Below are 27,499 nucleotides of genomic sequence, written 5' to 3'. Positions count from 1 at the left end.
GGTGGTATTTGATTACCTCTGTGGTTTTTATTTTTTTGTGCTATAAACCAAATAACAGACAATTGTTGAAATAAAAAAGGGATTTTTGACTTACTGTAAAATCAATTTCTCTGATATTGGCGGACAAAGCTCCTGTCATTCTTAACCATTGGGTTATGCTGCCCCCTACAGGAGTAGGACAATAGGCAGAAAAAACGTCTGGCTACCCCCCTGGGTAGTCCCAGGCAGGGCTGCCGCTAGAAATCCCAGGGCCCCATACAGCCTACCTGACAGCCCCCCCCCCCCCACTTCCGGCGAAAATATCAAAATGATATTATCACCCCCCCCAATCTCTCTTCCTAGCACAAATCCCTCCCAATCCCCCCGCCCAGCACAACTCCCCAAATCCGTCCACAAATTCACAACCCCATCCCCCCAGCACAAATTCCCCCTCCTAGCACAAATCCCCCAACCCCGCTCCTATCACAAACTTTCCCCCCAATCCCCCCTTCTGGCTCAAATCCCCCAAACCCTCCTACAAGCACATACCCCCCCCCCCCATTCCACTTTCTAGCAAAGACAGCTGCCAATCCCTCAAATATCCCAGGCATAAATTATTTTCCCATTATTATTTCTGTAACCCCCCCAAACCGACAGGGAGAATCCACTACTAAGCCAGGAGGGGGTGCACTGTGTTGTGCTTTCCCCTCCTGTCTGAACAACACACAGCACAAGAGACAGGATCGCTCTTTCATTGCATCGGACTGTACACTCACACACACAGTTTAATTACCGCCCCCTACCCACATTTCCTGCTGTCGGGAGAAGACAAGCCCGTGGAGGAGGTAGGGGGTGGTAATCAAACTGTGTGTGTGTGCATGTGTACAGTGCGATGCAATGTAAGAGCAATCCTGTCTCTTATGCTGCATGGATGAGTGTTGTTCAGACAGGAAGGGAGAGCTCACAGAGCACCACACAGCGCACCTCCTCGCAGGTCTTACCTCTCCACGACTCCACCACTTCTCCAGACTGCCGTCCCCATGTCCCAGCTCTGAGTGTGGGCGGGGACAAACAGCTGAAAGCCAGCCAGAGGAAGACAGCTCTGTCAGTGATCCCTCTCCCCACCAATCCTCCTGCTGCCCGGACCCCCTCTTCCTGCTAAAGTCACTCAGTTTTGTTACAAGCAGTCTCAGGAGAATCAAAACTCCACAGAGGAGTGGGTGCTGTGTCTGTCAATGAACATCACAGAAATGGATTTTATGGTGTGTCAAAAATCCCATTTTCTCTTTCATTTATTGATGGACACAGTTCCTGTCATTCTTGACCATTGGAACATCACAAAGCAGTATCAAACAGTAGCCAACCAGGCAACAGGGGCTCCACCAAAACTGGAGCCCACCTGAAAAAAACAATACACCCTCAAAAAGGATCAGGTCCTCTACAGCAGCCTGCAAAACCTTGCGGCCAAAGGAAGCATTCGCAGATGCCAACACATCAACTTGATAAAACTTTGTAGGTGTGCACCGACAACTAGGTGGCCACCTTGCAAATCTGCGTCACCGACGCTTGATGATGGAAAACCCAGGAGGCACTAAGCACCCTAGTAGAGTGCGCCTTGACAGAGAAAGGAGGAACCTGAGCTCTGGTCACGGTATAGGAGCTTAGCCCACTCAGTCAGCGTTTGCGACACTAGGGCAATGGTAAATACTGGCCTCATTGCCGAACCAGCTAAAGTATCCATAATGTGGGCCACTGCCTCTGCCTTTTGGTCAGCCGGATCCTTAACCACTTGCTGCCCGCCCACTGTCAAATGACGGTGGAGCTCTCGTTCTGGGACGCTGTCATATGACGGAGCACCAGAACAGTCCCACAAGGGCACGCAGTGCGGCGATCGTGGCAGCACCGTGTTGCTAGGACACGGCGCGACCCCGATCTTGGTGGAGAGCCAATGACATGGCTCTATACCCATGTGATCGGCTGTGTCCAATCACAGCTGGTCACATGTAAATGAGGAAGTGCCGTTTATCGGCTCTCCTCGCCTCACACTGTCAGAGTGTGTGGCGAGGAGAGCCGATCAGCGGCTGCTCCTCAAAGGGGAGACTAGGACAGGTAACCAGGGCACTGTTAATCAGCCCATAGTGCTGCCAGTCAGTCAGTGCCTGCTCATCTGTGCTGCCCATCAATGTCGCCTGTCAGTGCCCATCAGTCCCGCCCGTCACTGCTGCCTCTCAGTGCCACCTCTCAGTGGTCATCAGTGCCACCTATCAGTGCAGCATATTAGTACCTCCTCATCACTGCCACCTCATCAGTGCCACCTCATCAGCGCACATCAGTGAAGGAGAAAAATTACTTGTTTTCTAAATTTACTCACAGAAAATTACAACTTTTTTTTTCTTTTCAAAATTTTCTGTCTTTTCTCTTTTTTTGTAAGAAATAAAAAAACCAGCAGTGATTAAATACCACCAAAAGAAAGCTCTATTTGTGTGAATAAAATGATAAAATTTATATGGGTACAGTGTGGCACGACTGCACATTTGTCATTCAAATTGTGACAGCACTGAAAGCTGAAAATTGGCCTGGGCAGGAAGGGGGTGAAAGTGCACTGTTATTGAAGTGGTTAAAGGCCGGGGACTCTTCAACCGCAATCATGATTGCCTTGTTTGATTTGAAAACTGGAGGGTCCACCACCGATAGCACAATCCACTTCTTAAGGAGGGACTCCTCATAGGGGTAACGCCTAGTAAAGTGCTTAGGAAACCCCATGGGGACGTTTTGGTCGTCCCCACTCTTTAGCAACAATTCTGTCAAAATAGGCTGGGAAAGGAAGCACCTTTGCCGCTCTGGATGGCTTGTGAGTGCCAAAGGGTACCTACGCCTCCGACGCAGCTTCAGCTGCGTCCTCCATCTTCAGGGTCTCACGCACAGATAAAATCAGTGCATCAACCAGCGCCTTTTTGTGCGCTGTTGCAGACGTGAAGGAATCGTACTCACTTCCAGAGGATTCTAGACGCGTGGTCGCAGACTCAGCAGGATGACCCATGTCCGCAGAGGCCAAATCAGATTCAGGATCTCATGAGACAGGTGGGGCAATGGAAGGCGGGGGGCGCTTTTTATAAGCCTGTCGTCTGCAAGCCGCCTTCAGCCGGGACACAAGGGACCCCAGGATCGCCGTCAGTGCATGGATGGAGGGCCCGCAGCCTTAGAGAGGGGATCAGGTGGGGAAGCGTACTCCAAAGGCTCCATTAAATCACCAGGGGGACCCCACAAAAAAGTGTAAAATACTGCTAAGGGACAACTTCCACCACGCTGGCAGCACCACCCGGTCGCCAGCACAAGGCACAGAGCGATGCTCAGGAGAGAGGAAGAGGACCCCACCAGACTCACCACCAGCCGACACAGGCACCTGCAACCACCAGAAGAATCTGCACTACACATGCGGCGAACAGGAAGCTAAATGATCCAGGAGTCAGCTCCCACCGCCGAAAACGCCGCCCACAGGGCTCCACTGTTATGGCTATCGCTATTTGCATTGGTAAACCACAAGAAAATGGCCACGGACTACACAAACGTGGATGCCGTGTAAAGAAACACACAGGCTACCACAAAATGGCAGCACCACGAGGCATACAGGGACCCAGAATAGGGGGACCAGGCCTCAGGACAGATCCAGGAAGGACGGGGGGTCCTGGCAGGAGCACCCATCTGGTACAACCCCCCCTGCTTAATCGATCGTCCTGGCCCCAGCAGCGCACCTCCCTGGCCCCCATCGCCATTAGTGCCCTGCCCCCATCCAAGGAAAGGGGCCAGACCACCCAAAAAAATAAATAAATACATCCCCAGCATATGTGGGGGGGGGGGGAATGAGGGGGGTGTGCCTGCGGGAAGGAGGGGAATCCAGGGGTCCAACCGTCCCAAAGAGAGGCCCACGTCCACCCCAAACTCTCTAGGGGTAGAAGGGGGACAGATACTCACCATACCAGGAACAGGGTGTGCACCGCTCCAGACAGGTCCTCCTCTCCATCGAAATGGGGGGCTGTTGGACATTAGGAACGCTGGGACTCGAGGCCAGGTCATATGCGACTTTGCAAGACATTTAATTCGCAGGGCCATCCCCCTTACAGTGGGGTTATGTTGCAGCCGACCTAGCGCAGAAGCTGAGGCCTGTGCTTGTTTGCTGGCCAGACTGGGGTGACCACTGGATCTAGAGTACCCAGCCCATTTAGGCCAATATGTATTCTGCTACATATTTTTAGTAGAACAATTCCCAATAAGCATATATTGATTGGTTTGCACAAAAGTTATAGCGTCTACCAAGCTAATAGTAATTTTAGTAATAGTAATTTTTTATGTTGTGATCACATTCATCATAATTGTGTGGTTCATTTAATTGGATCACTGGTGTAATAGGGCAGCATTTTTACCACACAGATAGTGTCTACAAATGATGGGATATTTTTATGAAATTTTTTAAAATTTACTTTTAATAGTAATGGTGGCGATAACTGACTTATAGCGACTTATATAGAACAGTGCTAAAAATATGCACTGTCACAGTACTAATGACATTGGCAGGGAAGGGGTTAACATCAGGGGGTGATTAAAGGGTTAAATGTGTACCTAAGGAGTGTTTACTAACTGTGTGGGAGGTGCTTGTACTGTGGGAAGGCAGAGATCCATGTTCCCGTTTAGCAGAAACACAAGATCACTACCTTTCCTACTGTCAGAACGGCGATCTGCCTTGTTCACATAGGCAGACCGCGTTCTGCTTCTCTCCCGAACGATCGTCGGGTGTCTTCGGACATCAAGTCCGTCAGACCTGCTGATAGGCTCCTGCTGTGTCCAATCACATTGGGATCAGTTCGCTGGCGGACCCCAGACCTGGAAGTGCAGAATCACATACAGGTATATGCTTCTGCACAGAGGAGCTGCTGCCACACAGTAAATGCACGGAGGGAGTCGGCAACAGGTTAAAGTGCAACTTCACCCAAATTGGGAAGTTCCACTTGTTGCATTACCACCCCCCCCGCCACATTTAGCACTTTTTGAGGGGGAGCGGGTACCTGGCTTTGACAGGTACCCACTCCCATTTCGCCTCAGATCGCCGCTTGGCACCCTCTCCTTCACCAGCAGTTTTCTGCGACACATTACAGGTCCCAGAAGACTATGGGACCATTCACAAGGTGCAATGTGGCTCACACATTTGCAGTAGGTAACTGGCTGTAAAGCCATAAGGCTTTACTGCCTGTTTCCCTTACTTGAGATGCTGGCACCTACACCCCAAGCGGATTCAAGAAACGGCTCAGGTGAGGACAGCGCTTGATCCCTGGACAGGTAAATATCCTCATAATAACAGTCAGCAGCTACAGTATTTGCAGCTGCTGGCTTTTAATTTTTTGGGGGGTGCCTGAAGCTCCTCTTTATGTGCACAGGTATTTCAATTATATTACTGCTTCTGAGTTTGAAAAAGAATCAACACACAGTTGCAGTATCTTTTAACAGTTATTACGGCATGATCAGACATTTTAGAAAAAGTATTTTTTTGGCTCTACAATTGTGGTATGCTGCATGATTTAATCCAACCAAGCCCATGTTTCAAAATGAAGATGGTAATATTTAAACTTTATCTAGGGAACAAATAACTGCTAAAAATAACTCACTTCCTTTTACACATCTTCTTCTTAGGGTTGGGCTCTTACTAATGTTAATAAATTATACAGAAATTATGGAAATGGCAATTACAGAAATAATGCCACACAGACCGTGTCACATATAGTCACAAGCTTTGTGTAAAGTTACACCAGTGAATGAGATTTTCAGAATTTCTGAGGAAAGAATTCTTTGTTCAGTTGGGGAGACGTTTAATACTTTGTTTAGGATGAGATGAGCACCACATGTCTAAATTGTTACTCTCCATCAATAAATCTGTCTGCTTAGTGTACACAGGAGAGAAACAGGGCTAGCTAAAGTTGATGTATACAAGCAGTAATGAAGCACATTGGGTTTATAGATTCTAGGGAAAAGTAGAAACGTAAGCAACGTTGTCATCAGACACTTCAGCTTCTAAAAACAAACACACACATCTAGGTATCAAACATCCAAATGGCTGGATGTAAGAATCACCTAATCTGGATGCAAAAAAAAAAAAAAAAAAAAAAGATCCAAGATCAGTTACTGAAGAATATGGTTTTAATTCACATCTGATTGCAAACAGACCAACCAAGCAAACAGACCAACCAAGCTCCTTCTCAAAAGGGCTGTACAATAAAAATGATTCTTACAGTCCATGTACACTAGGCAGCAGAAAAAATGCCAGAACTGCAGACAGAAAAAGCAGCAACAAAAAAAAAAATCTCATATGAGCATATTACACATGCATTTTTCCCCAAAACACTAGAAAAAAATGTACACTTAAAAACACTTGATGTGCCTAAACGCTGCATTTAGGTGTGTCAAGCGTTTTGCCTGCCTGAAAGCTCCTCTCAAAAATGCACTTGTGATGGGTTTTTTTTTTTTTTTTTCAGCCTCAAAATACTCCTCTACAAATAATCCTGTACATCCAAATGTGCATAGACACATAGGTTATCATAGAGTTACTTCCACAGGCTGAAAGAAAAATGTCTATATAAACAGCATTTTTATATCCATTGCGCATGAGCCCTAAAGTGCACGCCAAAGGACAAAAAAATAAAAAAAAGTTATTTAGGGAGAAGAAAAGGCTTTAGTACACATGCTATGTGTACTTCCAAATATATTGCATTTTATAAATAAAAAAAAAAAACTATATATATATATATATATATAGTTTTTTTTTTTATTTATAAAATGCAATATATTTGGAAGTACACATAGCATGTGTACTAAAGCCTTTTCTTCTCCCTAAATGCTGAAACCCCCTTACATTTCCCGGTGATTCACAGCTGTCAAAATGACAGCCAGAAGTTGCTGTCCAAACACAGCAGCTCAGTTCAGGTGAGATAGAGAGATGCAAAGTAGCACTGTTACTTCTGTATTTACTCTGTTCTATTCTCTGTTGTATTCATTTGCAGATCAAAGGGATGAGCTTCGATCTGTATATGTCAGTTAAAGCAGTTTTTTTAAAATAAAAATGTATTGCTATTTAACCCCTTTTAACCCATTAATTTGCTCTAATTAACAAATTTTTCCCTTCTCTATTATTTTAATAATGATTTTTGTTTTTGTCTATTTCTCAAACTTTTTTTAAAATCATTTTCTTTGTTTTGTTTTTTTAAGTGTTGCAATAAAAAAAAAAAACACATTTAAGAAAAAAAAAAAAAAAAAAAAAAACTTTACTTATATTTTTACTGTAAATACTTTGCAATGCTTCATACCAGAAGCATCACTTTCGTGTTATATTAAAGCGGTGTTCCGGCCAAAAATACTTTTTTAAAATAAAAATACCCCTTTAACACTAATATATCGCCATGTACATTAACACTATTCTCAGATTTAGAACTAGTACAGTATTTGATTGTAGAGAATTTCTTACTTTTAAAAATGATGGCAGAGCGTGGCCATCTCCAGTGTGGGCAGCTGAAGCCGCTGTGTCCCTCTTCCTGATTTCCGTGCAAGCTGGCTACCCAGAATGCACCTGGCAATCTCACGCATGCACTGTAGATTGCGATCGGCAATGTCGGGTTTCCATAGCTTAATTAGTATAGTTTCCATGAGAGGAGCGGCCGGCCATGCCCCTGGGATTGATGACACACATCTCCCAGGACGCAATGCGAAACCGGAAGTGACGTCCGGGACCACGGCCACAGAAGGAGGAAGTAGAACAAACTATCCTCTAAAATAAGGTAACGGACCCGAAAAAAAAATATTATAGCCCAATTCATTTTAAAAAAAATATCACTGCTGAAATCTGTTTGGGTGGAATTTGGGTGGAACTCTGCTTTAAATAGGATCAACTGAAAAATCTAATTTGCACTTTTTATCATGACATTAGTAACATGCTTTTTAACCAACACTGATCAAAAGAAAAAACATTGAATTTTTTTTATTCATTGTGTTATTTTATCCATAGATTGTCAATGCACATTTGGGTGTTTAGACATATTTATAGAGAAACCATTACAGGCTGAAGAAAAAACATCCAAGCATATTTTTTAGAGGAGCTTTTAGGCAGAAAAAATGTCTGACATGTCTAATGCAACGTTTAGGCATGTCAAATGTTTTTAGGTGTTCATTTTTTTCTAGTATTTTGGGGAAAACCATTTCTACACATAAACAAGCCTAAACTTGTGTACAATTTGTTCCATAGGAGGGTTTTTTCTGCTACTTTCAGCAAGCAGTTCTGGCATTTTTTTCTGCTGCCTAAAGCAAGGACCCTTAAGATACTTTTGCGATATTAGGTTAGGTTAACCTTGCAATTTTCCCCAGTGAAAATAGTTGTTTTTAGTGTTTTAAGTCTCTATAAGCCATGACCAATTTAAACTTACCAGTAAATGAAGAAGACTGGGAGTGTATTGAGCCTTTGTTGAGCATAGTCATAATTTTACCCACAAAGTCCTTAGGAATAAAATTGGCGTAAGGTAATATCTCTGTGCTGATTAACTGGACAACCTGAAAAAGAAGGTAGTTCTCAGTTATCTTGTAAATACTGTAGGTGCAGCATATTATTACAGCCTAAACACTCATTTGTAGAAAAGACACAGCCTTTGTGTGATATGGTTTTGACATTAGATGACCAAAAACCACTGCAACCAGAGAAAATGTACTCCATGTTTATTTAATAACAACTTTCCTATTTTTCTGACATATAGATGTCGGATCAACTTCTTATGCTTCTTGCCATGACACACTCTTAACAGAAGAGTGTCACTGTAAGGCATTATCTTTTGTTGCTTAAATTAAAAAAAAAAAAAACTTTATAACCAAAAAGTGCATTCAAAAATAATGTGTAGGCACAGGTAAACATATATTCAGTAGTATATTTATAAATGCATTTATAGTTTTCTCCACTTTCTACTAAGATCACAATAACATTTTTAGAGTGGACATTTCCATCAACTATAGAGATGTCTACCTACTCCCACAATGTGGGTTTCAGAAGCAAGGTGCAATGGTTAGCAAACGGTCAGTTTGCAGTTGCTCTAAACTGGTTTTGGATTAGGTGCTTCAAGGTAGTCTGTAGTTGCATTGTTAAGCATTATACTCAAGTTTAATATTTTTGAGCACAAAGCTCTTTAAAGCAAAAAAACAAAAAAGACATTAAACATATGGTAAACAAGCAGAATTAACATCACCAAAAAAACTAGCTAACTATCCCCGATCAGCTCTATGAGTTGCCGATGCAATGAGAAATTGTGGCCAGTGTCAGTGTGTAAAAGCCTGATATAGAAAGACATGTAACCAGTACCGCTTCAAAGGCCTTTATTACAGTAAATGGTCAGTCCCCCTCCTTTGACCTCTTTCGATCTTTCGAGGAACAAGACAGAGTGTCCGCTCTCACCCCTCTTTTTGCCATTACAAATAAACCAAGGGCTTGTTTATTGCGCAATTCCCCATATGTTATAGAGTTTAGTAACAACACTTCTGAGAAGAAAGTCGAACTATTTGGAGATTGAAAGAAATAGTAATATGTAAATACCAATCTTCTTTACCATCTGCTCCATCCCATATTAGGGAGTTTGGGAAATTCTCTGGAATAAATATTAATTGGGAGAAATCTATGTTGCTACCTCTGGATCCACTTCCTGCTCCTCTTCCCTCTTCACTTGCACAAGTCATTTCTGCCTTCACATATCTGGGCATTACTTTAACTAATTCCCCTGGAGATTATGTCTCAGATAATATTCTACCTTTACTGACTAGATTTCAAAATCAATGTAAAGTATGATTTAAACTTCCTCTCCCTGCGGTAGGCTGTGTAAATCTAAAAAAAAAGTGTCAATGCCCCAACTTCCTCCATATGGATACAGCCGAAAGTTTTCATAAAACGTAATGCCATCTTTAGAGACTTGATCTGGAAAAAGATGTCCTCCAGGACTGAACTGAAGTTCAGTACTCCGATACTCTAAAAATGCAGGAGGTCTAGGTTTTCCCAGTCCTTGGATATATTTTATTGCTGCCCAGCTGCAGCATTTATTTGGATGGGACTGTGTGGATTGCTCCAGATCTTCCTTTGAGTTACTTGCTTTTCTATTTCATGGTAGGCATCCACTTCATGTACTTGAAACCCCCTCTTGGTAAGAGGTCACAATCTCCCCAGTTTACCCCTCTCTTGATAAAAAAGGTATGAGACACTGCAAAGAAATTGTTGGGTGTACAGTGGTGTACATACAGAAGGCAAACATTCAGTATGTTTTATGCAAGATGAGACCATGTCTAGATCTATAGGGTACATCTACATATGTCCTTAAACAAACTTAGGATTTACAGTTGGGGTTAGGGTGTAAGAGACCTATGTGCAATAGAGCGATGTTCCAAAACAACTGGAAACAAATGAACAGGACCAAACAGCACAGTCAATAGGTTTATATTGAATTTCCGTCTTTGTAAATGGCACATTTAATCAGTAGAGAAAATGTAATACCAATCAATCCATACTTTCCAATGAGATTTAGCAGTTTGATATCTACCCTTAGAGGAGGCGAACAGCATCTCATATGTGAAATGCGTGTGGGTTGTCTCTATCACTTTGCGGATAGAAGGAGCTGTATGATCTTTCGGAAAGAGTACTAGAGCTAATCTTACGCTTAGTAGAATGTGGGTGGCTATACAGTATCTCTAATATCTATTGGTATTGTTTCTATACCAAAGGACAGAATAGCCAGTCCTCTCAATATGGGTGCAATTATCCCCAGAATTAGGGGTATCCTCTTTTACTGGGTATACTCCCATTTGGCATAATGGCCTGTTCCCAGCAATATGTAAACTAGAGGGCTCCCACTTTGTTCCAGCTATACCACAATGGGTCTTTGAAGTCTCTTCTAGAGCTATCAGAGGAATTTACACTAACGATTTTACCAGTTTCTTTAACTAAAGCATGCCATACAAGCATAATCTAACTTGGCTTCTGTCACCTTCCCTCACATGCATACAATTGACAATATTGTACGGGCATAATCTATGAAGGGTTTGATTATGGCCACGTATGTGGTGTTACTAGACCACTTTTTGTTGAGATTCCCATTAACTTGTACAGCACGAAGAGAGAGGGATATAGGCAGTATTTCAGATGTCATCGGGGAAGATATCTTACAATCAGTGCAACAGGTTTCTCTCTCTAGTTTTCATAGATTGACTCGGGTATACATTCTACACAGAGTGTATAGAACTCCTACATTTTTAAATACAATTGGGGTGAGAGATAACCGTTATTGTAATAGGTGTAGTCATTCTTAGGGTTCCTTTATCTACCTTTGTGTGGCAATGTCCCAAGTTAAAGATATATTGGGCAGAGGTAGGTACCTTAAATGGCTTATTAGGGACTAAAATCCCAGTGGAACCTCTTGTGTGTCTGTTAGGCCATATTAATTCCTCCTCATCGATCATGATTTGGTCTCTACCATTTCTACAGCTTTAATTATAGCTCATAGATGGCACTCAAACAAACCTCCTCTTGCCCACCAACTCTTTCTGAATGGATAAACTATATAGATAGATATATTTCTTATTAAAAACATACTTATTAACTGAGAAATTCTATGCATAAATTTATTGCTGTATGGTCCTGATGGATAGAACATATGTTTTCATTTTGTTAGGTTCCATAAGGTTTTTTTTGTGTGGTGTTCGGTTTTCTTTGGTTTAAATAATATGGATTATTGATATTCTCTTTTGTTGGTTTTGTCTTCCGCCCTGGGTGGCAATTTGTCTCACTGTTGTTAATGTATAAAATGTTGTTTAAATAGAATTTGATTTAATAAAATAAAAAAAAAATCTCATTGTGTATAAGCCTGGTATTGTAAAACATGTGGACGAGTGCCAGGATAGGAGCACGATATTGTAAGATGTAAGAATTAGAACATATAAAAGTATACTAGCAAGGCTTTAAAAGAGAAGTATGGCCAAAGCTCTTTTGGTCATATTTCTCTTGTTGGTCACAGGAGTGCTGTTCTGTTAAAAAAACATTGCACAGAGCAGGCAAGTATAACATGTTCGTTATTAAGGAAAAAAAAAAAGCAACAGCCTTTTATATCACTTTCAGTCAAAATGTATTTGATGTGAATCTCTGTCCGAGAAATGAATACTTAATTATATTACAATTTATAAATTAAATATAGTTACATGTTTTTGTCTAGTCTGTATGTGTACTAAAATAGTTTTTTTTTTTTTTTTTTTTTAATAGCTTGGCTATCACGTTCTCTATGCATGAACCCTCACTTATTAACTTAATGTGCATCTCCACTTCTGCAGTCAAATTTGAGAGAACCCCACTATATGTTTGTCATGTGTTCCCATTGACACGGCATGCCTAAAAAAATATTTCTTACCTTTTAGAAAACGTTGATGTTTTTCAGGAAGTGGTTTTTCATGTCATGGCTGACTGCAATGTTTTTTGAACAATGGTAAAGGGATTGTAAAGGCAGAAGGTTTTTTTTTTTTTTTATCATAATGCATTTTGTGCACTAAGATAAAAAAACCTTCTGTGTGCAGCAGCCCCCTCAGCCCCCCTAATACTTACCGGAGCCTAACTTTATCCAGCGATGTTGCAGGAATGTCTCAGCTGCCCGGAACTCCCCTCCAAATTGGCTGAGACAGCAGTGTGTGGCGTGATTGGTTCCTGCTGTCAAAGTCAGTCAGCCAATCAGGAGAGAGAGGGGGCGGGGCCGGTCTGCGGTTTCGTGTCTGAATGGATACAGGGAGCTTTGACTCAGCTCGGTTGCCCCCACAGCAAGCAGCACTCAACAGGAGGGAGGGGCCAGGAGAGCCTAAGAGGGACCCGAGGAGGATCTGGGCTGCTCTGCGCAAAACCAACTGCACAGAGCAGGTAAGTATACACGTTTGTTATTTTTAGCTAAAAAAAACCCCAAGGCTTTACAATCAATCACTTTAAAGCTGGTACACACTGGCCAAAAAATTCGGCCAGTATGTACAGCAGCCTATCTAACTTCTATAGAACAGGCAAGCTGGAAAACCAGCAACTGATCGGCATCCGATCAGTGCTGTCAGACAATTGCTGCGAGCGCTGGCAGGTGTGCTCTGGAGGGAAGGGGCAGTCCCCCCTGTCAGAACACAATAGCTTAGTGGGAAGGTCGCTGTTCTAATATTGCATAGTTAGTACAGTGAGCACTTCATTTTTGTTCAGCCTGCTGGGTAGAACAACAAAAAAAAAAATGCCTGTGTGTATACCACGCATTCGAGTGAATCTGTCCCAAGACTGTCCTCATTAACATAAAATACAAGAAGCCCAGCCTCTACTAAATGCTTTGCTAGGACAGACATAAATAAAATATAGTTAAAACTGATAATGAAGATCTGCCTGCACAGTACAGACAGGGTTAATTATGGCAAACACAGTTGACCACCCCCCCCCCCCCCCCAAAAAAAAAGTACCAAGGATTCTTTTCTTGCTGGGGGGTCCTTCTAAAAAAAGGTAAGCTGCAGTTTTAAATTATATGTGAATAGGGACATGTAACAAAAATAAAGTAGGTGTTATCCCAATCCAGCTGCAAAGGTGGAAATACACTTTAAGGCCAATTAAACTATATTGATCTAAATTATCAATAAGTAAAATCCAAGGACTGCATAATGATTTGAAACAGCCCAACAAAATATGATGAAAGAAAAAAAAAGCAAAACAAACCCAACAACTTTTCTCCCAAATACACGACTCTGCACTTGTCAAGTGAATGAAAGGGAATTGTTAACATGCAGAATATCTAAATATATAAAGGTATGTAAAACATACCCTGGATTTGCCTTCAGGTAATTTCGAGCAAGTAAACCATTTGGGAGTATGAACTGTCACTTCCGTGCTCGGTATTTATGCTTTGAACAATGTCGATAATAAATCTGTCTGAACATTTGGTTAGGAGCGGTAACCCACTGCCGAACGGCTTATAGTTATTACAAGTGACAGCTTAATTCACCGAAGATCTATATTTGCTTGTGAATATTTCTATGAGCTTGCTCAAGTTACTAGCAACAGAGTATTGACGTTCGCCTCCCCCCACCTCACACAGATGGCATTACAAAGAGAGCTCTCTCTTCTTCCTCCACTCACCTCTACATCAATACTCTCATTTCTTTGAAACTCTTCAATTGAAAGATTATCTGGAGGTGAGCTAGAGAGAAAAAAAAAGAAGAAAAAACAGTATTACTCTGGTGGTAGTTCCAGGAAGTAAAGTGATGCTGTGTGTGGAATAACATTTCAAAGTTATATATATAAAGAAAAAAAAAAAAAATCCGGCATTTACTTAGAAAGGAAATCATTACACATTTGCATCTGGACCCATTGTGCCAGCATCATTTCACACGCCCTAATTTACCTTTTCGGTAGATAACCTTTAGCAGCTCATACACAAGATGTTTCCCTCCCTACACAATTCACAATCAGTGAAAAAGGGAAGTCTTTTAGCAAAGGCCTGCTAACGTATTCCAACCGTTCTGGGTTCCTAAGAAATGATCAGGTTCTTCAGAAAGAACACTGACCACCCTACAGAAACCCAACATTTTACACAATTAAACCGCCAGGTTGTGCATCTTATTTTTTTCAGATTCTGTAAAAGCTGTAATCCTGTAGTGGAAAATGCAAGCCCTAAAGCAGCACATTTTCCAACTGCTAAAGTATCGTTCTATATAAATGTGTGTCCATATGCCACCAACATTCATTTCTAGAATATATGCAGACAACCACAGAGGCAGGCTTTATTCTGGACAACTGGAAAAGTTAAACAAAAAGCAATGTGTGCAGTCAAACCCCCTAATGTGAGTAGCAAGCATATACTGATAAGTGATTCCACAAAACCCTTGTATAATATCAATACATAAAACAGTGGGGTCCTCACACACCATGCATTAACCAAAAGAGAATACAAAAAAAGTCCAAACAAAAAATCTTCTGTGGTGCAAAGTTCACAGAATCTTCTGTAATAATATTAATGAGGATGCTCCTCCTTAGATAAGAACACACACTTCACCCAGTGATACAGTATGTGGGTCTGCTCACCTCTCTATTGGACCTCAAAGCTTCCTAAGAGGTCAAAACAGCTTTATCAACATATGGGCACATCATTCAATTCTATCTTTAGTAACTGCTCCTCCAACAGATATCGTCTACAACTCACAATCATAGAAATGGCATAAAATACAAAGGAAGAATAGTGTGCTCTGCATACTATTTTTTTTAATGAAAAAAGGGGTAAAAACTTACCGCCGAGCTGTTGTTTACTGTTGTTGACTACATTACTTTTAGGCCCCGTTCACACTGGGGCGATCCGACTTCCAGGGGCGACCTCCGAGGGGCGGCCGGCACGGACTTCATAACATTGAAGTCTATGACGGTCGCTCCGGGTCGCCCCAAAGAAGCTCTGGACCCTTTTTCTAAGTCGGAGCTTCCCTATGGAAGGCGACCTACGGCGACCTGTGAGGCGACCAGGTCGCCTCACAGGTCGCCCCAGTGTGAACAGGGACTTATATAGCTGTTGTTTACTGTTGTTGACTACATTACTTTTATATAGCTGTTGTTGACTACATTACTTTTCTATAGCTGTTGTTTACTGTTGTTGACTACGTTACTTTTATATAGCTGTTGTTTACTGTTGTTGACTACATTACTTTTCTATAGCTGTTGTTTACTGTAGTTGACTACATTACTTTTATATAGCTGTTGTTTACTGTTGTTGACTACATTACTTTTATATAGCTGTTGTTTACTGTTGTTGACTACATTACTTTTATATGCTTTTGTACCACAATTTTTCACCTTTCGACATGACAAATCGCATGCCAAATTGGCACAATGTCAAAGGGGGCTTCATGTTCCATGAACAATACCCCAAAACAGATTGCAAAATGAAGTGCGCTTGCCAGAAACGCATCGCATGGGTGTTCACACCCATGCAATACGATTAGGGGTAGAGACCAAAAAGGGTCCTACAACATTTTGGTGCAAATGTGATGCAATTTGAGCGATACAAAATATATGGCTCAAATCGCATCTCACAGATATCACATGTGATGTGCACAGGAATGCGGTGCATTTTTGGTGCAAATCACATGAGATGTTTAGCATGCACCAGTGTGAACCCAGGCTATGTTTCATGAACGATACATCGAAACAGAACCCAGGATTAAAAAAAGCAATGGAATCAAATACTTCAAAAACTTCAAAATACACAAGTTAGCAGCGTTTTTTTTTTTGGCGTTTCTCAGTGTTTATCTACGTTACAGCCGTTTTACAGCTGAAAAAACGCCACTCAAAACCCACTACTTTCCAGGTTTTTTTTACAGCTAGAAAACGCCCCTGCCAAAAACTGCTGATAACAGCCTATGTGTGCATGGACGCATAGGATAACATGCTGGGGAGTTTATTGGCTGCAGAAAAAAACGTCTGACGCCAAAAACAGCAGCTGTAAAAACGTCCAGTGTGTATGAGGCCTTAGTATCCCTTTCTATTTCATATCAAATCATATACGAAGAGCACTATTAGTCTTCCTTTCTATTTTATGTCAAATAGTATACAGAGAGCACTATTAGTCTTTCTTCCTTTTATTGCCATTCCTATGATTGTGAGTTGCGGAAGGTGTCTGTCGCAGGAGCAATTTCTGAAGATAGATCTGAATGGTGTGCCTATATATATATATATATATATAAAGCTTAGGGTGCTTTGAGGTCCAATACAGAAGTGAGCAGACCCATATATCACTAAGATTCTGGCACCACAGAAGATTTCTTGTTTGGCCTATTTTATCATTCACTTTTGGTCATTGCATAGTGTGTGAGGACACTTAAGTGTTTTCCTCTACATTTTGTGGGAGATTATCCAGTTACGGCAGCCCCTCCTGTGCAAACCTGTAGTGCTGTAGTAATGTAACTGGTCCCACCAAAAGTGTCAAAAAGGTCAGTTAGGGGTTTGATCTGTCCCAGATCACCGCCATTATTAGTAAGAAATAAATAAAAATTACATAAATCTTTCCCCTAGTTCGTAGACACGATAACTTTTGCGCAAACCAATCAAAATACGCTTATTGCGATTTTTGTTACCAAAAATATGTAGCAGAATACAAATTGGCCTAAAAGGATAAAAAAAAAAATGATACTTAAATTTTTTTGGGAATGTTATATAGCAGAATGTGAAAAATATTGTTTTTTTTTTCAGAATTGTCGCTCTTTTTTTGTTTATAGCGCAAAAGATAAAAATTGCACAGGTGATCAAGTACCACTAAAAGAAAGCTCTATTTGTAGGAAAAAAAGGACCTAAATTTTATTTCGGTACAGCGTTGCACGACCGCGCAATTTTCCGCTAAAGTAACACAGTGCCGAGTCGCAAAAAATGGCCTGGTCATTAGGGGGAAAATCCTTCCGGTCCAGAACTGGTTATATTGATGTATACACTCTGTTTCATGCATGTTACATCTTATTACATGTGAATATATAGTGCCACATCAGATGTATATTTATGCATATAATATATTTTGGGTAACGCTGCACTGCTTTATATATTGATTTTATTTTGAACAACGACAGGTTACCAGCATGAAGATTCAATCAAAATTGACAGCCCAAAAACTTACCATAGCCAGTGGAGATCCAATATGACAAAAGTACTAAATGACTTTTACATAACTGCAGGTATGTTATTAACAAAAAGTGACATATCGAAATTCACTTTGCTGAAGTCAGATTATTGCTATGAGTAACTGCACCTGGAAATCCTAATTATAGGACTGCTTGTGACAAATGTATTGTATTAAATGGATTATTAAAAATTTACATTCTTATGTGCACTGGACTGAACAATAGAACATTTATGATAATATCATATTTGTAACTAATCTGACCAAATTACCAATAATAATGAGCATGATGTATTCTGGCCACACATTTCTAAGAAAAAAAAAAAAAAGACAGCAACAGTAGTACACATCCAGTGATAGTGGATACTCCTTGGTGGCCCCATGGGATGTTAGAAGCAAAAAACAAACAGTTACCAGCAGCCATCTACTGATGTCCTGCTTTTATGAGTAGACATGTTCCCTCATCAGGAGCACTATAACCCAATTACTGTGCAGCTTCTACTTATTACAAATGGCAGCTTAATTCAGACAATCTCTTATTTGCTTGGCAAGTTTCCAATCAACTTGCTCAAGTTACCAGCAATAGATATTTGGTATTTATCTCCCCGCCCCCACTTCTCGCATATTACACAGAAAGAAAATGTGAAGATCACATTACTGATTTATGACAAGTGAGGGATTAAAGACCGACATAGAAGAATTTACATGATTTGGACTGGATTCCTACCAAAATGGGGGACATATTGGAGCTCTGTTCGATTTGTCTCACTTGCAAGCCTCGATGCCAGAGGCGTTGCTATTTTTGACTTGACAAAAAAGAATTTTCATTTTTGTTCTGCTATTTAACGGTTTATTAATGCCAGTGTTTGAATGTGTGCTGCAATGAGCCTCATCTGAAGATGATCTGTTCCTGCTGCTCCTAGCAACCAGTCATCCCCTACGTCACACTGGAAAAAGGGAAGGCAACATCCAACTACAATTAACTAGTACAGTAACTTCAAAAAACGTAAAATGGTTTTAAACCTTTGTCATGAAATTTGAACAAAGCACATATCTATAGTGTTTACTTGTCTCTCTCCAAAGCTTAGAGTGTCATTTCTCTCTGGTGCTACATTCCTCTCTTATCAGCGTGAGCCACTTCTGAGAGGTTTTCCCAAGACATGAGATAAATTTGTGATGGGGAGGGAGCTCAGCACACAGCTTGTCAATTCAAACACAGTTCTTTAGCTGTGGGGGGGGGGAGTGTTCCTTTCCTCCAAAAAGCTCTCACACACTGTAACTGCAGCCTCTCCGTCCCCTCCTCTGCGATACTAACAGATTGAGAAGGATTTTGACAGGATCCTGCCCTTTTTAAGGGATGTAGGGAAGAGAATACTGCAGATAAATTCGCAGAATCTATATAGGAGGATTTGTTCTATCTCTGTGCATCATCTGAGGCTGTTCACTTCACTGGGTGTATGTAATTTTGGACAGAGTAAGGAAGGGTAAAAACCCCTTGTCAGTTTTTTTTTTTTTTTTTGCCATCTGGGTCTCATTGGGGAGATTTACATTTACTTCCTGTCCCTTTGCCAAAACAAGAAGTGAGAGGAAAACCCTGCAAATTAAGGGAATTTCTTGGGGACCTCCAGGTCCCCAGAATTAGTGTCCCCATTAGGAGATTTCCCCTATTACTTTTCTGGGGACAACCCAAAATTTGGGATGTTCTTTACCTTAATTTTCAATTATAAAAAAAAAATATATGATTGGGGGTTCTAAGTAATTTTCTAGCAAAAAATACTGATTTTTAACTTGTAAACAACATGTGTCAGAAACAGCCTGGTCCTTGAAGGAGTTGTAAAGGCAGAAGGTTTTTTTTAATGCATTCTATGCATTAAGATAAAAAGCCTTCTGTGTGTAGCAGCCTCCCCATCACCCCCTAATACTTACCTGAGCCCCATCTCTGTCCAGCGATGTCTACGAGTCCCTCAAGCATCAATCAAAGCCAGTCAGCCAATCAGGGGAGAGAGAGGGTGGCAGCTTTGTGTCTGAATGGACACATGGAACTGCAGCTCAGCTCGGGTGCCCCCATAGCAAGCTGCTTGCTGTGGGGGCACTTGACTCAAGGGAGGGGCAAGGAGCAGCAAATAGGGATTTGAGAAGAGGAGGATCCAGGATGCTCTGTGCAAAACCACTTCACAGGGCAGGTAAGTATAACATGTTTGTTACTTAAAAAAACTAAAATAAATGAGATTTTACAATCACTTTAATTGGTTAAACACAAAGTACAATAAATGAATAAAATAATAGGGGCTTTAAAAAAAAAATACAGTATGGTTACTTAAAGTGAACAAAATGCTGATACTGTATACATATCCTTTAAAGTGGTTGTAAAGGCTTTCTTTGTAAAATAACAAACATTACTTACCTGCTCTATACAGTTGTATTGCACAGTGCAGACCTGAACCTCCTCTTCTGGGGTCCCTGGCCGGCGCTGTAGTCTCCTATTCTCCAGCGTGCGCCACCATCATGAGTCCCTTGCTATGGGGGTGAACGTGTGGGCTCACTCCCGAGCAGGCTATCGGCGTTCACAAATATTCTACCTTTAGAACCACTTTGAATTCATATCTTTGGATAGACTCTACACATATAATGTACTTGGAAAGATATTATTAAGGACTGGTCAAGTAAAACAATCATCTGCTTTTACCGCTGGATGTAGCTAAACCCAAGAACAAAAATGTAATATATAGAAGACTACCAGCCCTCAGATGTGTTAGCTACATTAGTTTCCCTTTTTAAGGATGTTTCCTTTATTTTACCCAGTAACCCTGTCATTAGCACACTTACTGGAGCAATACCACCTCCATTTATTGAGCAGCAAAATGACTGGTTGGACAGAGGAGCCAAATTATAGCTAGATGGTAGCTGATCACAAAACTTTGCCTAATAAAGAAGTATGCATGATTCAAACGCACGCACAGCCAAGTCCACCATCAACCCAGAAGTGACGCTAGTGGCTCTGTCTGAATGAACCCGAGTCTCCAGAAACGTTGGGAGCCACCAGTGAAGCAGGAACCAGCAGAGACCTCATCTCTCACCGCAGCCTGTCCTCCCCAGGAGTGGATGAACCCAGTACATTACCATATGCGTTTATATCCTTGTGAGTCTTATTATTTATCCTTGGAATAACATGTACCAACATTGCTGCACTTAGATGGTACTCCTCTCTTTCTTTTCTGCATTTTTACATAGTCCCTTCTAGCCCTTATCAGAGCCTGCAGCCATCTAAACTTAGCACCTCATCCCCAGTGATTATTCATTTTATGAACTTTCAGTTTAGAGACTTGCCCATGCTCTTCTCATTGGCCAACAGTGCACTCATGAGTGTGTTGTTTGCTTCTGATCACAAAACATATAACTGTTTTCTGTGTGCAAATTACAATATGATAGTAGGGTATACATTTTTAGATGTCAGAGTACTGAAATTTGACAATGGTTCATATTACATTTAGTATTATAGCTAAAAACGAGGATACTTTTCAGATCCAATAGGGAGAATAAATGGATTTTTGTAAAATCTTACCGTAAAATCCTTTTCTCTTAGCTCATCGACAGACGTAGTCCTCGGTGATACACCACCTTCGGGTTATGTTACCTCCGCAGGAGCAGGACTAGACAGGAAATTAAAAAGCTCTGGCCACACCCTAGGGGCAGTCCCAGAGGGTATATCCTCTCTCTCTCTGCCTCAGCAAATCAGTTATGTGAAAAAGCAGTGCTTAGAGAATTTAACCCAACCCAACTCCAAAACAGAGGGGCGGGGACTACGTCTGTCGATGAGCTAAGAGAAAAGGATTTTACGGTAAGATTTTACAAAAATCCATTTTTCTCTAGCGCTCATCGACAGACGTAGTCCTCGGTGATACACCACCTTCGGGACGTCCCAGAGCAGTATCACAACTGAGGGGTGGGAAAATGGAAATCAAATCCCAATCTAGAAGGCCCAACCGGTGCCAACTAGAAGTTTACAATGCTCATCCTTAATGATGAGACTCAACAAAAAAAATTTTCAAACAGAAAAAAACCCTCGAGGTAGACCACCGGTCTCCTCAAATTGCGGCCTGCAAAACCTTGCGACCAAATGAGGCATCCGCCGATGCCGTCACATCAATTTTATAGAATTTAGTAAAGGTATGTACCGACGACCAAGTGGCCGCCTTACATACCTGGACCACTGACGCCTGATGGCGAAAGGCCCAGGAAGTACTGAGCGCTCGAGTGGAGTGCGCCCTAACAGGGAACGGAGGACTCTGACCCTTAATAGAATAAGCCTGTACCACCGTTTGTCTAATCCATTTGGCAATGGTCGCGGCAGATGCAGGCAAACCCTTTCTGGGGCCATCCGTGATCACAAAAAGTGAATCCGTCTTACGGAATGATTCCGTAGCTTTCAGGTATACCCTGATTGCCCGAACCACATCCAAGGAATGCAACGCATGTTCCCGATGATGCTTGGGCTGAGGACCCAAGGAAGGTAGTACAATATCTTCATTCAGATGAAAATCTGAAACCACCTTAGGAAGAAAAGATGGCTTAGGATGAAGTACTACCTTATCCCTATGAATCACTAGGTATGGGGACTGGCATGATAATGCAGCCAGTTCTGACACCCTGCGAGCAGAAGTAATAGCCACCAAGAAGACCACCTTCTGGGATAAAGTAAGCAAGGGAATCTCCCTGATGTTTTCAAAGGGAGGTTTCTGTAGAACCGACAAAACCCAATTAAGATCCCAGGGCGGTAAGGGCGCGCGGACTGGAGGAGCCAGGTGCCGCACCCCCTGGATGAAATTCCGCACCAAGGATTTGGTAGCTAAAGGTTTCTGAAAGAAGATTGCTAATGCTGAAACTTGACCCTTGATGGTGCTCAAGGCTAGCTTCTGCTCAACCCCTTGTTGCAAAAAGGCCAATATTCGAGACACCGAATAGGTACGTGGAGGAAATCCTAAAGATTCGCACCACTTAATATAAGTCTTCCATGTGTGATAATAGACTTTGCTGGAAGTCGCTTTCCTTGCTTTAATAAGGGTAGGAATGACTGAAGTAGACAAACCTCTGTCCTTCAGTACTTGGGTCTCAATGGCCAGGCCATTAAAACCAGCGACTGTAAAGCACGAAGGTAAATAGGTCCTTGAGACTACAGACACTCCCTGAGACGAAGTTCCCACGGAACGTCTGCGACTAACATGTCCAAGTCGGCCAGGCCGGCTTGAAGAGGCCAGCCTAGAATTTCTAGGACCACTGGCGCTGATTGGATCTGAACCAGGCGTCCCTAGAGCTATCTGGCCCCGACCATCCGAGAAAGTCTGGTCGTTTTCTGTTCCCACACATTTATCAGATACCTGATAGTTATCAGGAAAGGTGATCTTTTCTGGTTGAACCTCAGGGACCGAAGTCACCCGACTAGAGGCTACTTGGCCTATCTGGTCAATCAGATCCGATTCCTGTGAGGTATCGGGACTAATCTTAGGAAAAGGTAAAGGAAAAGATCTATACAGGGAACGGTAACTACCGCTTCCTGTACTTAAATGTTGGAAGGGAAGAATCGCACCGGTAGTAGTGGTTGATGCTCGATCTAATGTCCTGAATACCGGTGAAAACGTCCCCCCACCCTGAAATCGGGTGGGGGCGCACCTTCAGGCTGTGTACTCCTTTACTTCGGGTTTGGCTGGGTTGGTCCTCTGCTTGTCCGACCAGCCCTTCTTGAACCCTCCTGGAGGAGTCTTGCCTTTCCCGGGAGTACCAGCCGGGCGCCCTTTATGGGCGGTAAAGAAAGGTCCTCGCTTGTTGCGAGGTCCCTTAGCTTTTGCAGCCTGTGGCAAAAAAGTACTCTTGCCCCCGGTGGCATCCTTAATGATTTCATCTAGGTTGGCTCCAAATAGACGATTCCCCTGGAAAGGGAGATTGGTCAAAGTCTTTTTGGAACCTAGGTCAGCTGACCAGCATTTTAACCACAGCACACGTCTGAGGATCACTGCTAACTTAGATGCATGCCCTAACAAGGGAGTAGTGTCCAAGGCTGCGTCACAGATAAACCGTAGCCCTTGTATGATCTGTTCTATCAAATCAGATGTCTCCTGGGGAATATCTTTTCCCCTAAGATCTTGGCGTACCATTTTCGCCCATTCCGTAAGTGTCTGGGAAACTAGACCAATAACAATTACTGGTCTAAATGCTGACCCTATCAGAGAAAAGATAGTGCGGGACTCCGCTTCTATCTTTCGATCCACCGGATCCTTAAAGGACGAAGTGTCCTCCACTGGAATAACCGTGGCTTTATTCAGCCTGGAAATAGGCGGATCCACGACTGGTGGTACCGTCCATTTCTTAATGATGGATTCCTCAAACGGATAGCGTCTAGCAATACGCTTGGAAATAGTAAAGGTACGTTTAGAATGCTCCCATTCTCCTTTAATCTGATTACCAAAACATTTAGGTACAGGAAAAGCCTTCGCCGTCTTGATGGGCTTATTAGTCCCAAAAGGCCTCTCTGTTTCAATTGCCTCTGCCGGTAAAGCCTCAAGTTTTAAGGTTTCTTGCACTGCCACAACTAGTGCGTCCACCAATGCTTCTTCCTGAATTATAGCAGGAGAAGAAGCGTCCTCCTCACTGTCTGAGGGGGCTTTACCTGGGATAACAGCCCTTGCAGAGGAACCTGCAACTGCAGTGACCATCTCTGAATCAGAGTCAGAGGTGTCAGATAGTATAGGGGTAGGCGGGGGTAGCTTCCTTGACCCCCGTCCCTGACAGGCCGCCTCCACCCGAGCCACCATAGACTCCAAAATTGCTGTAAATGACTCTATACTCTGTGCACCGGCGGGTCCCGAGGCCCCCTCGAGGGAAACAGGTGGGGGAATATGTGTGGCAGGGTCCATAATAACTCCAGTTACTTCCTGGATGATATAATTCAAAGTAAAGAAAAAACTTTTTTTTTTTTTTTTTTTGACCCTCAGCGCCACAAAAAAACCCCTTAGTGTTACCTGCTAGGGATCCCTATCGATCGAGAGAGAGAGAGAGAGATAGACCCCCAGGCTCACCACTTGATGTTCAGAGTTGAACTGCAACAGCTTACAGCGCTGTCTTAGACAAACAGGAAGTCTTTTGGCTGGCTGCCCAGGAAGAAAGGAGGCGGCTCCGCCCCTCTGCACGCCTTCCGGCGCCTCCCCCAAGCTCCACGAGGTGTAGAATCACCTCAAACATGGCCGCCCCCATGCTGGAGACACGAGGCTACGCCAAAATGGCGGCTCGTGCGATCCAGCAAAAAAAATGGCGGCGGCCTGTGCTGACTAGCGGTGTGCTGCAGGCACACAACACTCTCTCTGCATGGGGATATGGCGTGGTTGGCGGTACCGGCCCTGGCGGACCGCATGGCCGTTCGGGAGGCCTGCTATTAGCTGGAGATCTGACTTGGAAGGCAGTCTACATGTCCATGGCTTCTGACTGGTAGGTAGGTTATACTTTACCCATAAGATTCCCAGAATGCCACAGATTACATCTTTAAAACATGTATACAATAGATTGTTAGCTCCCAAACCAAGCCTCCTGGCTTTTTGCACACATAAAATCACACTCAAAGTAGGAGGATTTGTGACATGTTATAGGATAGAAAGAACTCTTTCTTACCATACAGAGAGGGGCCCGCGTTCACCACAAAACCCGTCAGGGAAAAAAGGGGGAACATACTACTCACCATACCGGAACCAGGCGGGCACCAACTCCTGACAGTACCCCTCTCCACCGAGGCGGGAGGGCTGTCGACCGATACGGACGCCGTGACTCATGGTCTTTGGCGTTTCAGCGAGACGTTTAACTCGCGGGTTCAGTCCTTTTAATGGGACTTTGTCGCGGCCGACCCAGCGCGGAGCTATGGCCTGCACGCGCTCGTAGGCTGAACTGGGGTGACCACCGGATCTCAACATCCAGCCCGTCGCCCAGTTCAGCTTTCTTGCTTGAAGATCTCACAGGAACACTGGAGAAAAAAAGCTGTCCAAAAATCCTTTTAGAAAAAAATTCTTGCCAGGACCTAAGATCCCAGCAAGGTATCTAGGTCCTTACTCCTAACTAGACAGAAAATAACTGATTTGCTGAGGCAGAGAGAGAGAGGATATACCCTCTGGGACTGCCCCTAGGGTGTGGCCAGAGCTTTTTAATTTCCTGTCTAGTCCTGCTCCTGCGGAGGTAACATAACCCGAAGGTGGTGTATCACCGAGGACTACGTCTGTCGATGAGCGCTAGAGAAAATGTATTTATTTTATTGACTGTTGTACTGATTCCTGTAAAGGTAATGGTAATATTAGTGAACAAAACGTTCATTTCTAAATACCTTTTTGTAAATAAAAAGTCCTCAAAGGTGTTAGCAAGTTCTGGCCACATGCTGTCAAATTTCCCAGACGAAGCATGCTGCCGGGCAACAGGTAACCCAACTGAAAGCACTTTAAGTAAGGATGATACAGCCAGCTTCCATGTGCTTTCTGAAGGACACGCATACTTCAGGCTCAATGGCACCCTCAAAGTCTGGGAAAATTACAAAAATACAAACATCATACTTGTATCATAATCAGGCATTTCTAGAAATAACAAAGTGCAGATTTCAGATTCGCAGACAAGCACAACATGCTAAATTGTCTCTAGTGACATCTAGCGGCCAAAAAGCAGAAATAATTCAACAATTATGGCCTTTCTCAATGTTATAAAAACCGAGGAACCCTTGAAATAACTTTAAGACATGACTTTAAGGTCACGTTGCATTACTGTGATAGTCAGTGGGGCGAATACTTTTTACATTTGTGGTCATTGAGAAGAATGCCCCCATACAGATAGAAAAAAAAAAAAATCACTGGTGTCAGTGGTTACTCATCTGAGAAGCAAAAATCTCATAACGCTCAAAGAACCCCTAGCAACCTTTGGAGGAACCCTGTTTTAGACTGAAAACAAACCTGTGTTATCTAAGCACACTAATAGTATTTGATAATCTTTCTCATACTGCCATTATTACTGCATTTTGACTGAGGAAGAACCAGTATTCTGCTTCTGATCTTTCAGTTCCCTCCAATAAAAAAAACACACAGGGCAGACTACCATGCTGTCTTTGGATTCACAAAATATTCAGGTTAACTTCAGTAGGTGCAACCCCAGCCAGAACAATTTTCTCTCTGTTGAAATGACACTTTGGGTTTAGTCAAAAGCCAGCTTCATAAAAATTTTAGTCTCCAATGGGAAAATATCACCCCCAAAACCCAGGTTCAGCTGTGCAATCTGGTCCTGATCAAGCAGAGATTTTCAGACTTGATCCTGTAAATTTATCTACACAATTATTTTGTAAATAACACTTCAGCAATTGTGTTCCTATATCCCAGTCTACCTTGGCATCAGTCCGTCTATTAAATGCGGAAGCCCACAACAGGGAGAAAAGTGGTAAAGGGGGACTTTGCGATGCCCATAAGATATCACAAATATGTGTAACGTTGAGATAAAATACAATGTTTATTGGACTCAATCAATTTTCAGTATTTCAATAACATGTAAGAGTCTTTTATATACATTTGTGTGTGGCATTTTGCATATTGTCTCACTGCTTCTTTTTTTTTTTTTTCAAAATAACATACATAAACATAAAATAGCAAAGGAGTGCAGAAGTGCATTTAGAAAAAGAAACATAGAGAAGGCACAATCGGCATTATGTTCAGTCCGGACACCATCAGTGAAACAGGAATGTCCATAGGGGTCAATCAATCAGGCATTGTGAAGGCGTGTGCCAATATCGGCCAAACAGCAAGTACATT

At 42.5% G+C, this 27,499-nt stretch overlaps 1 protein-coding gene across 2 annotated transcripts in view; it reads right to left on the bottom strand.

The window, feature by feature from the left end:
• The window catches only part of MON2 (MON2 homolog, regulator of endosome-to-Golgi trafficking), a 271,194-nt gene that overhangs the window by 53,193 nt on the left and 190,502 nt on the right, over positions 1–27,499 (bottom strand). For both annotated transcript variants that reach the window (XM_082256725.1, XM_082256726.1), the window contains 3 exons: positions 26,041–26,231; positions 14,171–14,231; positions 8,439–8,562 (listed from right to left, as the gene is read on the bottom strand). In XM_082256725.1, the coding sequence (XP_082112851.1) occupies positions 8,439–8,562; positions 14,171–14,231; positions 26,041–26,231 (376 nt within the window). The remainder of the gene's footprint in view (positions 1–8,438; positions 8,563–14,170; positions 14,232–26,040; positions 26,232–27,499) is intronic.

The sequence above is a fragment of the Pelophylax lessonae genome, assembly GCF_965119305.1.
Source record: "Pelophylax lessonae genome assembly, chromosome: 4".
Taxonomy (NCBI): Eukaryota; Metazoa; Chordata; class Amphibia; order Anura; family Ranidae; genus Pelophylax; species Pelophylax lessonae.
This window is presented reverse-complemented; position numbering and strand designations above follow the sequence as displayed.